The 13,477-nt window shown below is 42.1% G+C and overlaps 1 protein-coding gene across 4 annotated transcripts in view; it reads right to left on the bottom strand.

The window, feature by feature from the left end:
* RASA3 (RAS p21 protein activator 3) overlaps positions 1–12,347 on the bottom strand; it is a 138,268-nt gene extending 125,921 nt beyond the window's left edge. For all 4 annotated transcript variants that reach the window (XR_010883994.1, XM_067295465.1, XM_067295471.1 and 1 more), the window contains exon 1: positions 12,251–12,347. Coding sequence is in view for 3 of the 4 variants with exons in the window: in XM_067295465.1 (XP_067151566.1) it covers positions 12,251–12,305 (55 nt within the window). In the remaining variant the exon portion in view is untranslated. The remainder of the gene's footprint in view (positions 1–12,250) is intronic.
* Positions 12,348–13,477: the final 1,130 nt, after the last annotated feature.

The following is a 13,477-nucleotide window of genomic DNA, read 5'->3' as shown; positions in this document are numbered from 1 at the left end:
TAGTACTTCTGATTCAGCAACAAAAATCAAACGGCCACAGTGCAAAAACGGACACAGAGTTTAACATCATTCAATTATACCTGAGTAGGAAGATTTCATGGAACAAGGAGGAAAGAAAAAAAAAAAAAGTAGAGAAAAAAAAAAGTACTCTCCAATGCCAGGAGTTTGCTTTGCACAGGAAAGTTATATCTGTACTCTAGAGAATGAAGATTTTTCCTGCCCAAAAGTACAAATTTTACATTATATGAAAGACTAGATTACTAATTCCCATTACCAAAAGCAGGGCACCGGCATATCAAAAACTTGCAGGTGTACCAGGAAACTCTCATAATAACAGCTTATACAACAACTCCCACTAAGCTATTAAAGAGATCGGTTACCATGGCATTCAAAATTGAAGTTAACATTAAAATAGTCATTCAGTTAATTTTTTTTTTTTTTTTTTTTTTAACTTTCAAACCCACAACTTTCTGGAACATAGTTGTAGAAGCAGGTGTCAAAACACACTAATTATCAGCTTGTTAGAGCTTCTTTTTACTTAAATTATTTTGCTCTATCTCAATATCCTAAATTCCCCCAGGCATTTTTATTGCCTGTCAAAAATTTCTGCCTCACTACTCAAAAACAGACCAACAGTATGCAGTATCAGTCGGAATAAAAAAATAGCTTTTTCTCTCAAGCAATTTTGCTAAATAGATCTAAAAAATAAAAATCCACAGGGGGATGGGGCAAGGGTAAGTATACCACTTACACTATTCTGTAATCCAATTCCTTCCAACCCTACATACAACTCCAATTTCCTGAAGTTCACCACAGTCACCACCCCAATCTGACTCTACACATCAACATGAGAGGAAAGAGGCATCAACAGTTCCCCTAGCTTTAGTCAGGGGTGGATTTGTGACCACTGCTCTAGGTCTCTTTCTCCATCATCAACTCTAAAGCGCTCATAGTCTGAGCCTGTTCTGCAGCAATTCCCTGGAGGTCCTGCTCCAAAGTATTGTGCAAACACTGGCCTACACTCTCAGTGGGAACTCAGGTGTTTAAACTGGTCAAGCAAAATTGCCCAAGGGCAGCTGGCTGGCATTGGGAAGCAAAACTAACTACTTAGAACATAGTCTACAAACACAGGGTAAAACTAATACATATGTGTGTATGTATATATATGTGTGTGTGTATATATACACACACACACACACACACACAAAGGTGGTGGTTGTCAGCTCACCTTACATTTGGGCCAAGAGATGCTAATAGAGCAAAAATGTGTTTCTTAGAATATCTTAATGACCTTGTATTTGAGTATTATGCAACATTAGCCAAGCTCCCAAACACCAGTATGTACACTAGGAAATGCCACTTCAAATTTTGAAAGGAGAACAGATCACAAAGTTCGCAGAAACAGCTGATGGGTCCTTCTGCTTATCTACTGGGGACTACTTACATAGAAGTCAGAACTTAGCCACTGTGTTCATGGAGGCAAAATGCAACTCCTCCTGATCTCAGGTAGAAAAGTAGGTTAGAGTCAAGGGCCCAGTGCTGCAGGGAGAGACATGGTCTGAAGGAGGTCTCCAGGACCAGACTAGGTCTAGGCTACTGAGAATTTGGATAGATCAAGACAAGGACCTTACTGACAGTCAGTGCTAAGACTTAGGGAAGCACAGCTCTTTTCTGACTTGAACAGATCAGATGCATTTAAAGGTGCATTTTAGCGCATTTACTGCCTCCCTGAAACAGAGCATAATACAGCCTATAAGCAACAATAATCATCTACAGAACAAAGTAACTTTGCCTTTAGCCAATTCTCAGCCACACTGAGCATCAGTTACTTTTACACAACTGCAGAAGACCTGAGAAATATGAAAAATGTGGTGTGCTATCTCATACCACAACCACATGCTCTGCTAAGAGGCAGATTTCAGACAAGCACTGGAGTTTTATGGTTCTTTCACTATTTTTCCATACCTTGTGGTATGGAAAGCACTTCCTTTGGTTTCCTTACAAATACATGGCATAAATATAAAACTACACATATTTAAAAGCCTTTTAATGTAATCAGTGATGCACTGTTGCCATTAGGGATGTTAAAAAAAAAAAAAATCAAGAGAAGATAGAAAAGCTACTGGAGTCAGCAGATCTCAAAATCTGATCTGTAGAGAACTGACAGGTCTCACAGCAATAGCATTCCTTGTTTCTACCTACTAAATTGCATTAAAAGAGGCAGATAAAAATGAGATAAATACTTCCCTAATATAAGGTTCTCCATGAGAACTGCTGCCGTCCATCGCAGAGATGTTATACAACTCAAAAGGGAAGGGAAAACAGCTTGTGCATTTACAAAGAGGACAAAGTGCTCATAATGCAAACCACATCTTAATAGCAGGCATTTTGTGAAGAAGCTTTTGAACCTGCATTGCACCACTAAAGAGCTTTCATGACTACAGATATCATCTAAGGAACAAAGCTCCAATCTCAGAAGCAGCATTCACAGTTGGCAGATGACAACAGAAGAACCAACCACTGGACTATGAACTTCCATTTTTTCTGGAAAACTTGGACAAGCTACTCATATAATTTCAGGATGTGAGTATACATAAAAACTCAATTTTTATCGGGTGTTTTGCTGGTAAAACGAAACACAATGTTGCCAAAAATAAGAGCAATTCTGTTAGACCACTATATTCCCTCTCCTTTTCAGTCAGTACTGGGTTTCCCCCACAATTCAATTTACCCTACTGCATCTGCTGGTTTGGGGGATGGATTGTTTTTGTTCTTAGATCCACACCGCTCTCAAGTTTTGTCATACTCTCAAAGCTCAGTTTTCCAAGGTTGTGTTCACGTGTTCTGCAGCGGTCACCAGCTTTTCAAACCAGAATCTAAAAACAAGCCTAAGAAGTCACACTCTGCATCTCCTGCAAAATAGATCTAATTTTGTATCACAAACTACTGATTGTTCCAGGACTGGAGAGAGAGATTAAGGGAGCTTTTATACCATCTAGCATATTTTTCTTCTCTTTCTACCACCCTCCTTCCTACAATTCTACAAGCTGAATGACTGCCAGAAAAATCAGCAAAACTATTTTCCACTGAATTATTAAAACAAAACATCAGAGAAGTTTCATGATACAGTTCAATTATGCTGTTAAACACAAAGAACATATAACTACCTTTAAGAAGTTACCAAGTGCTTTAAAAAAAAAGCATATCTTAGAAGAAGATACCAAGAGAAATCGCTTTCAAAACCCTGCACTGTAGCACTGAATGACACAGGAAATGAGGAACAAAGAAAGGAATTTCATAGATTCCAGATGTACTCTAACACCAGCTGGGAAATAAGCAAGAATCAACTAAAGCCTTGTAAAAAGCTACCACTAACTATTTTCTTCTAGAGCTCTTGAACAAAAGTAAGTAGCTGTAAACAATTTGAAAATAGAAATATTTTTAGAAGAAATTGGAAACAGTAGTCAAAATAATCTTCTTCCCCTCTCTCCTATTTTAAAGGAGTTTAAAACCCAAGTCTGAGTGCATCTGTTTTTCTGGGCTGCTTTTATAAATACAAAAGCTCTGTATGCACAGCCATAATAGAAGCACAACTGCAAAATAAAGTATTTCAAGTTGCCAGTTCTCCTATACCTGGAATAGGAAAGCTGAATGATTTCCCTTGCTTATGAGTTTCAAAAATATGAAAGTTATTTGTATTTTATACCTTCAAGAAAGCTATAGAGAACATGGAATCAAATGGGAATTTAAATTTGTAAAATGTTAGAACATAAATCATCAGGCACTCAAACTTTATTCCTTCAGTTACAAATTCAAAAACTAGAGTGGATAAAAACCCTAAAGGTAACTCCTTCGCAAGTTCAAAGACCCTTCCACTCTCTACGTAACCCATGGTCTTCAACGTTCCTTTTCCGAACCACAGACTCAGGCCTTGTAAGGCAGACTCCTTTTAAAAGGATTTTGAAATCTCTTTGAGTAACAAGTATGATAAACGGACAAGTATATTTCCTCCTAAAGTCACTGCAAAAGACTAAAAGTGTGAGGTTACTTCTTCTGCAACACAGACCTGCATTAGAAGATTCCCCCTCCTCCTGTTATTTGAGAAGTATTCTGCCCAGATGAACTTCAAGTCCTTTCTCAAATTTGTTGTGCATAGCTAATTTGAGCAGTTTCATCTAATGTTTCATCCATCCTCTAGGGCCTATTATGGGTTTATAAAAAGTAAAGCATATTAACATTTATGCAACATTGCATAAACAAATAATAAATAATATTAAAATAAATAATATTAAAATAAATATTAAAATAAATAATATTAAAAATAAATAAATTGCATACTAAACATTGCATCAGATGTTACCTGCTCAAACCTACCATTCTTTCACCCATAGGTGAACCACCCTCCTTCCTCTACACCACTGAGATTCACCATTGCATCATACCCATCCTTTTCTGCTACTTGCAATGCAGTCCCGCAGTTACGCTCCCCAGCAGGTAGGGAACAAGCAGATGCAGTTGGCGAGCTAATGGAGGGCTCTTCCCTTTGCACCCCTGCTCCCTCTGGGAGAGGGAATAACCAGCAAATGGAAGTCTCTAACCAGGGAGACCAAGATAGACATCTGATCCCTGTAATATGAAACTGGAGAGCAGCATTTCTAACTAACAGAAGTTAGTTAGAAGTTAAGCAAGTTAGACCAGGCTCTAAGTCTTCAACATTTTCATTCTTTCCTCAAAAAGACCTCAAAAAATATAAATACACTTTACTATTTTCCCTTTCAGACAGAAAAGGTGGCGGGGGGGGGGGGGAATCAAAGCCCTCAAACTTTCAACTGAATCTTTAAAGTATTTTTCATTTAGCTATGATCCACACAAAAAAATCCAGAACTGGAAGTTTTTTCCTATTTTCACTTCACCATAATTTTAAATCTTCTCATTTTGCCAAACTTTCACCCAGAAAATATTTTAGAGGAGGAAAACAACATGTGAAGTTTCAGGGAAGTTGCTTTCCCTTGGTAGAGGTTAGGAAGGGGGAGGAAGGAAGTTGGATTTATTTTATTTTTATTCCAAAACAAAGCTTCTAGCTGGATCCTAAATTCAGTCACCAGTCCGCTATGCTGAAGAAATTAAAGACACTGTTAAAAGAGCAGACATCTGCCAAGCAGATACACTGTTATAGAACTGATACCTCACAGTTTTATTAAACATTGCTAAAAAGCAGGTGAGAGCTGTTCAGGATGTGAAAGGCTGTAACAACCTTTTCAGTTTAATAAAATATAACCTGTTATTACATCTAAGCTTATACCAAGCTTCTCCTTGATTATAACCACAAAATGGATAAACTCCTGGTACTGGAAGGTTTAAAAGAACAACATTTAAAACAATCCCTATTATGTCTTATGACTGTTAATATATGCCTTGGGTGACTTGATCCCCAGAGGCATTAGCAGGCTACTGGCACACAAGCACACACATTTTTCTTCCACATATATGGCTATTTAACTTTTATTGGTCTGAATCATTATGACTAGTAAAACTGTCTGATATTTACATTTTTAGTATTCAAAGACAACAAACCTCTGTGTTTATTCTAGGGTTTCTGTTCTCTCACCTGCTTCTTCCTCTTGCACAGGGAAACAGCACTTTAAGATTTATTCTCTAAACACGCCAGTTTGCAGAGGGTTTTCCCACAAAGGAATTGTCACAAAATTAGAGGTTTTAAGTGCTCCTTAACAACCCTAAGTGGATTTAGCCTCATCCTTCTTCCTCTCTCTCCAAGAGAACAATTGCTACATGAGCTACTCAAAGATTTAATTCAGCTCTCACAGAAGTGTAACTATTGGCTCCAACAAAATTATTCACAATTTACACCATTTTTTTCTGGTTAGGTATAAAGATGATAATCAACATCACACACCTCAGCTTTAGAAGATGTGTGTCCATGATGGAAAAGTAATGGTGGGGGAAGAGAAGCCAGTATCAATTAGTATGAACCAAAACACCTGAACTGTCATAGGCAGTTAGGGGGTCCAGAACTGAGCTTGAGATGAATGCAGTTCTCAGGTGGAAGGTCCTAGAGATATGTATATCAGTTTGTCAGATTATCCTCTTGGTGATCTCATCGCAGTTTTAGCATTTGTGCTCCACAGCAGCTGACTGAGCCCACGTGTACTGAGACTAACAAATACAGCACCATCAAGAAAACACGAACTGCAGAAGGAGAGTGGACTGAAGAGCACAGCAAGACTCAGGCTGTCTCGTGACATGGTCAGTTCATGGACATGAAAGCCGGAGATGCACCTGTTGTTGCCTCCTCTGCATGCCCCCCATTAAGCTCCTGATACTTGTCCAGAGACAGCTCTGACATTCACTCTAGTGTACAGATTCAGTTCACCAAAACAGAAAAAAACTAAATCTGACAAGAAAAGGTTGTTCAGTTTTTTTTGGCCTGCTTTGCAAATTGAATTGGATTATTTTGTCAGCAGAAGAGCATCAGAGTCAACAACAGGTGTGTAGAGGCATGCGAAGAACTGGGAGCAAGGTGAGCAGGGAAGGGGAAAAGCAAGGCCTCCCTCTTCAGCAGCAATGAGCTACCGATTTGGGTTAGTGTATCATGAAGCCATGCCTTAGACTGCACCTCCTAGGAGAAAATAACAAAGCAATGGGTGAAACGTGAAGGAGATCAGGACCAGCGGAACAGAGATATAGAAACACAGCAAGATGTAGCACAAAGTGAATATCGAGACCTGCCTAACCTGATAATTTAAGGACTAGAACATTTGTTTTCCACCAATAAAAAGAATAGTCTGAAGATTATTTCAACACAATGAAAAGTTTCCAAAAGCATCTTCTGGAAAACAGTGAAGCTAAGATATCCAGCACTTACATAAAGTCCTCACATAAGAGCATTTGGTACTTTGGCCAGCAGATAATCACCTCAACAAGCTTCTGAAGACAAGAAAACATAATCGCTTTTAGTTCTCATGACAGAGATTAGAGAAGACCTTTCTTTTTTTTTAATGTATTAATTCCAAAAGAGGAAAAAAATCTACCATATTTGATTCCTGACATTAGAAGCTCTGAGCAAATCTGGTTTATTGTTTCACTCATGAGAATTCACCTCTATGAATCCTAAAAACCAAGTTACATTGGCTTCTGCTCTCATATATAAATCATTTTTTACTTAAAAGCAAGTTAATTTATGGATAATTTGATGTTAGGCTGGCAGTCCCAAATACAAATATCCTCCATTTCTTCAAAAACCAAGTTCACTCAAGTAACATATTTTCCCCTGCTACATTATTTTCCTTCTCTTGCTTGGAAGGACTATGCTTTGAAGACAACAGTTTCCTCTCTGTGTTTGCTCCAAACATGGCCGTTCTTCACAGTCCACGACAAACTTCCAGTTTGCTATTCTTGAAAGACCACTGGCCCTGGCTCTTTTCATTCAGCACACTGAACAACCAGAACACAATAAATATCAAAGTTGGCAGAGTCTGAAATTTTGAAACAAAGGTGAAAAGTCCACATATCCTATTCTGTACCCTCCACAGCTAGTGGCAAACTCAAGCCTTAAACAGTTTTTCTAGCATTGCAGTCAGCCAGTAACACTGTTGCCACTTTATTTTACCTACACAGCATCAGTTTAAGCTGTACTTGTTAACTTTTTAATGTGCAGAACTGATCTTGTGAAACCTTGAATATATATTCTGGGTAAGATGCAAATAATTTGTCTTCCTTTCTTCACTTGTTGGTCTGCTAACTTTGAAACAAATCATTAGAAAATCATCTGCATTTTTATAAGAAACATTTTGCATTTGCTAAATAACCATCTTCTATTAGATATATGGGGAAAATTCTCTCATTCTAAAAATATCTGGTCAACAACTTTATGCCTCTTTTACATGGGGATAAATCCACTTATAGTATTACACAGTGAGCATATTTAGTTGTACTTACTTACTTCCATGAGTAACCACTTAAGACAAGGCATTAAATCCCAACAGACAACATTAAAAGGGACATCTCAAGGCAAAATGGATATCCCTGATGAACCTTGGGATTATTAGACTAAGAGAAGCCTTAAGTTTGTCAGAGACAAGATGGTTCCTCCTTACCCTTAGAGAAATGCATAGAAGTATTTCTCTCAAACACTTATTCCGTATCAGGTTTTATGGCGGAAGCACAACAAATACCTTCTCTCGGCAATCAATCTGCTTAAACACTAGTATACTGGCACTGAAGCAAATACTCATTAGCTAACTTCACCTACGGCTCCCAGTTTCCCAAAGAAGGGTTCAATTCCTTTTGCAACATCTTCAAACCCATAGCTCTGTACACATTTGCAAAGAAGGCACAGTAAATTGGACTCAAATAGACAGTACAGTCTACAGACCAACAACCCTCACTCAAATAGTCAACTAGATCACTGCAATGTAAAAGAGACTCTTGAGTTCTCAAAAAAATAGGTTTATTTTCTGATCGGGGTAAGTTGTGAATGCAGCGCCAACCCAAGTCAGGTAGTAGTAAGCCTTTATAGGACAAAATGTTAAAAGTTCATGTCTCTGATCACATTCAGCACTAAGGAGACACCATGCTGCCAGACGTCCCACATTTTAGATTATGAACTCAACACTTGTAACCACAAAATGTCAATCCCCTGGTCCTTTCCAAGAATGATAAAGGAGATTTATAAGTCTAAAGATGTCTTAACCTGCTGTAAGCACTCACAGTGTATCAGCTGGCCACTATACCTCTGAGGTCAATGGAACCATAAGTAAATAGGTCCTACTCATTAAATTGGGGCCTCTGATAGTCTTGTACTGTACAATACGCTCCTGTCCCAAACCCACCACTCCAAGAATATACAGTATCACACCATTATTATTCCAGAGCTATGGGACAGCTTAATCTATACAATAAGCCAAGCTATAGCTAGAAAAATACAATTTTAGGGCAGTCTGAAGAGTCTTAGACTCCTAGATACAACAGTACTGGATTTTAGGGACAAGAAGAGCTAAACTACTTATTACATTGCAGTGAGAATTCACAAATGAGCAGTTTCCCTAAGTTTTCAAGTATAAAGAATTTCATGAAGTAGATCCTGCCACAAAGGGAGCCATTCTCTGCTAACTAGAATACAGCCTTCCAAAGTGCTGAATATGAGTCTTTAGTTTTTCAGTTAAAAGTTTAAGTTAAACAGTTAATGTCATTTAAGGAGCGAAAAAAAGTAGCAATCAAGAACAATATATTTATTAAATATTATTAGCAGTAGAATACAAGTCATGTTGTCAAGCAGAAGCACTCTCTTTGTAGTTTTTCCAGCCAATCATCAGCCATAGAGCCTTATGTTGTTTCCTTTCAGGTTCTGAAACACTGACTCATGGAAATAACAGCACTGCACACTTCCTCAAAGTGGCAATCTTATAGGAAGTGTTTGTTTAGTCTTACATGACACATTGTTTTGTTTATGTATAAGGAATTCCGGTAAAAATAATTTTCAATTAAGAAAAGAAAAAAAAAAGACAAGACAACAACAGTTTCAATAAAGGGAAGACAAAAGAAATCAATTTCAAATAGACTTGAGAACAGTATACATATTCGCACAGAAATTACTCTCTTCTTCTAACTGTATGCTACTTTCTTGCAATAGACATGAGCAGAAGTAGTCAGGCACCAAGTTCTCTCAATTCACCAAACCACAAAAGAAACCAGAAACTGGACAAGAGACGGCACAGTAACAACTCCTCCTAACATTGCTACCCACAATGACAGAGCTCATGTTGTTGCTCCACATCTTCAGCATCTCAATGAGACATTTTTGGAAATGGCACATCATTGGCAGTGCAACCAAATGAGGGAAACATGGGATCCTAAGGATCTCAAGGGTTCACATTTTCAATAGAGAACAGATGGCACAAGCCAAATCCAAAGACTAAAAATAACATTATTCAGAACAGGGAAGCATTTAGAAGAACTAGGATAAAACTCCCGATCTAGCTAAATATGGCCGATTCTATTCAACCCATCAGTCCCAGAAGAACAAGTAATACCAGCAGTAGGAAAAGTGCCTTCATTTACCTTCAGCTTCTTAGAAATACAGGATGAGACACTGCTATAGCAGTACTAGAGTATTCAAACATTTCTAGGCTATGGATGTTCTGCACAGCCTGAAGCCTCCAAACTGCACCAACCTCTCTATTAAGAAAGACAAGTCACCATGTGTACTCTCCCCTTATCTCACAGTGTGTTTGCACCAATTCTACAAAACATCAGTCCTGCATTTCATCAGATTCATACTAAGGCACACTTCTATACCAGTGCCACCATTCATGATTTGCCAGCAGAGGTGCTACAGACCTAGAAATGTGTTACCAGATCATGCATAGAATATCTGAAAGTTGGAGATTAGCTGGAATTTGGTTGTGGAACAAGTTTCCAAAACACAGAACTGACTTCAAGGCTGACCACTTCTAGAGCATGATAAATTAAAACAAGTCAAGAGGGTAAATAACTTCCCTCTCTTCAAAAGATTCAGAGCTTCCTATCACTAGAGAAGAAAGAAGTCCACAAGATTTTAGTGAACAGGAAGTGCTAACAGACAAGCTATTTTATTTTACTGTTGGGAATAGCTGCCAGAAGTAGCGTCCCTCTCTCTCCCTCCAGTGCTCACCATCACCTTTCACATCTACACACTGCTGTCTTTTTGGAGGGAGTCTACAAGCCTCCACATACAATTTCTTCTAGATTTCAAGATCAATTACTTTACAAAGCCTGTTAGATTAGAACTACTTCCCCAACCCATTAGTAACCAAAGCAATCCTGCCACTTCTGCTTTTCCCACAAGACTTTCACAAAAGAGAGCCAGCTACAGAAAAGTATTCAACTTCTGAAAAAGAACCCCATGAACTCCTGCCACAAAAGTTGATTAATATGGCTTCAGATACTTTCCAATACAGAAAGAAGGAGTTTGCTTTTGCACTCACTTACTATCGCCCTCTGCAGTAATAGAGCAGAAAACCTGAGGGCAGCAATGCTCTCTGCTGCTTAAGGCACTGGCGTTATTCTTGCAGTTCATCGAGTGAAGATCTCCCGCTTAGAAGAGAGAGACGAAGCCCCGGCGTATAAGCGATGCATGCAGTCTTTCCTGCTCAGTACCCACGCAAAGGGGAGGCAAGAAGTCTTACTGCAACAGTGCGCATTAATCAAATGCTCAACTCCAACGACAGCTCTGATAACTGAAGTCACTAGTAGGATTAACTTCAGTCAATGATTTGACTGCTGCTGTTATTACCTTCTTTTGCTGCTGTTATTACCTTCGATCTTTTCTGGCGCTCAAAGGAGTCCCCATGTCCTAGTCATGTCAATCAAATTTAGGTATGATAATGTTGCTGTTTTCTTCTCAAAACATGAGAAGCAGCATCCTGTATTTGAGACCCTATTCTTATTCCATTCACAAAGATCAACAGGTAGGAATAACAAAGCAATAGCAACAACTCGCATAGGCTTTTTCTTCCTAATCTAACATGACAATTGGTGCTTACAAAGTTGCTTTTACAAGCATCAAAAGGCAAGGGGAGATTTTTCAAGAGTGGTAACAAGAGGCTACCGGTCCAGCTCCCTCCGTACCCACCACTGGGGGTCGAGCACTAAACTTCTCACTTCCTTGCAACTTCCCAGCCACCAGAATAACGAACTGCTCCCTCTGAACGCGAATTTAATTCTGTTACGGAAACAGGGGATTTCGCTACAATCATACACAGTCAAAACAGCACTAGAGAGTTTAATCTACACAGTGACATCTGTCGCTTACTTTCTAATAATGTGGTCTGGAGCTAGACCAACAGCAAGAACGAAGCTGCAGGCACAAACTCTAAAAAACCGTCAAGCTGCAACAGCCCCGGCCGGGCCCATTCAGTGAGGCGAGGCTTTGAGGCACGGGCTCCTCCTAACAGCCGCCTTTTTTTCCTTTTTTTTTTCCTCTCTCTTCTTTTGCCCGGTTTTACAGCAGCTTTGCCAGCGACACGCAGATTTGAGACTCGGCGACCGCGCGCTCGCCTTCAAACTTTTAGCACGTAGCTTAGCAACGATTAAAAAAAATAATAAGAAGAATAACGAAAATCGACCTAGCGGCGCCGGTGCCGCCGGGCCGGCGCTCCGCAGCCGGACGCGCGGCGCGGTGCCGGGCTGCCACCGCGGCGGCCCCCGGCCCCGCACCAACGGCCGCCGCGGCCCCCCCCGCCGCCGCCCTCACCGATTTTGATCCTGACGCTCTGGAAAACGCGCAGCCCCTCTTCCTCCACCGCCATGGTGCCGCCGCCGCCGCGCCGGGTGCTCAGCGGCGCCGCAGCTCCTCCGCCGCGGGGACGCGCGGGCCGGGCCGGGCCGGGCCGGGGGGAAGGAAGCAGGCGAGCCCCCGCCACGGGATGGAGGGCGAGCGGACGGCTCGGTGCGCGCCGCCACCGGGTCCCCTGCGCGAGCGAGCGGCGGAGCGGAGGAGAGCGGAGCGGAGCGAAGTGGACCGGAGCAGCCCAGCGCCACCTCCCGCCCCCCGCGCTGGCAACGCCGCTGCCGGCCCCGGCAGCGCCCGCCCCCGCCCCCGCCCCGCCATTGGCCAGCGGCGCTGCCGGCCGCGGCGCTCATTGGCCGACCCCTGCCGGGGGGCCGGGAGAGGGTGGCGGCGGGGGGGGAGGTTGCGGCGCTTTGCAACAGCTGGAGCGCGGCGCGCGCCGCCCGCCCAGCTGCGGAGAGCCGCCGCCGCCGCCGCCGCTGCCGCTCCCCCCCCCCCCCCCCCGCGGCTGCCGCGCCGCCAGGGGGCCGCGGCACCGTCCCGCCGTTAGCGGGGCGCTTTGGTGTCTCCTTTCGCTGCGCGCCGCGGGGGGCGCCCCGAGGGGGCAGCGGCGGGGCCCGGCTCCCGTCGCGGCCGGGCCGACCGTTGGCGAGCAGCCGTCGGCCCCTGCTGCGGGGCGCGCGCCCCGGCGAGGGGCGGGCACGGAGGGATGTTCAAGGCCTCTTTCCCTCAGAGCCACAGAGAAAGGGCCGTGGCGATGGCCCCAGGTTGAGACCCGTTCACTAAGCGGGGAAGAAGTACCATATTAAATAGGGGAAAACGAAGCGAGAGTTTGGGAGCGGTCTGTCTCCTGGCGCCATCTGATCAGCAGCAAAGCTCACTCTACCTGACTGGCACGCGAAGAGCAAGGAAGTCAGATTTCAGACTTGCATGATTATACGTTAAATGCCAAGGAACAGAACCCGTGTCAGTACGTGGTGCCAAATGCTGGGCCTTGTAAAGTCAGCAGCTGCAATACCCCCTTGCATAAGAATCTGGCAAAGGAAGAGCAATACCGGAAAAGCCCAAATATTTAATATAAAGACTACACATCCATGTCCTTACATTTTCTCAGCTAAAACTTGCAAGTTGCTGGGGCTGAAGAAGCACTCTAACTTGTTGTGCCTATTGTAGCACAGCAATAGAGGTCTA

This window comes from Apteryx mantelli, chromosome 1, assembly GCF_036417845.1.
Source record: "Apteryx mantelli isolate bAptMan1 chromosome 1, bAptMan1.hap1, whole genome shotgun sequence".
NCBI lineage: Eukaryota > Metazoa > Chordata > Aves > Apterygiformes > Apterygidae > Apteryx > Apteryx mantelli.
This window is presented reverse-complemented; position numbering and strand designations above follow the sequence as displayed.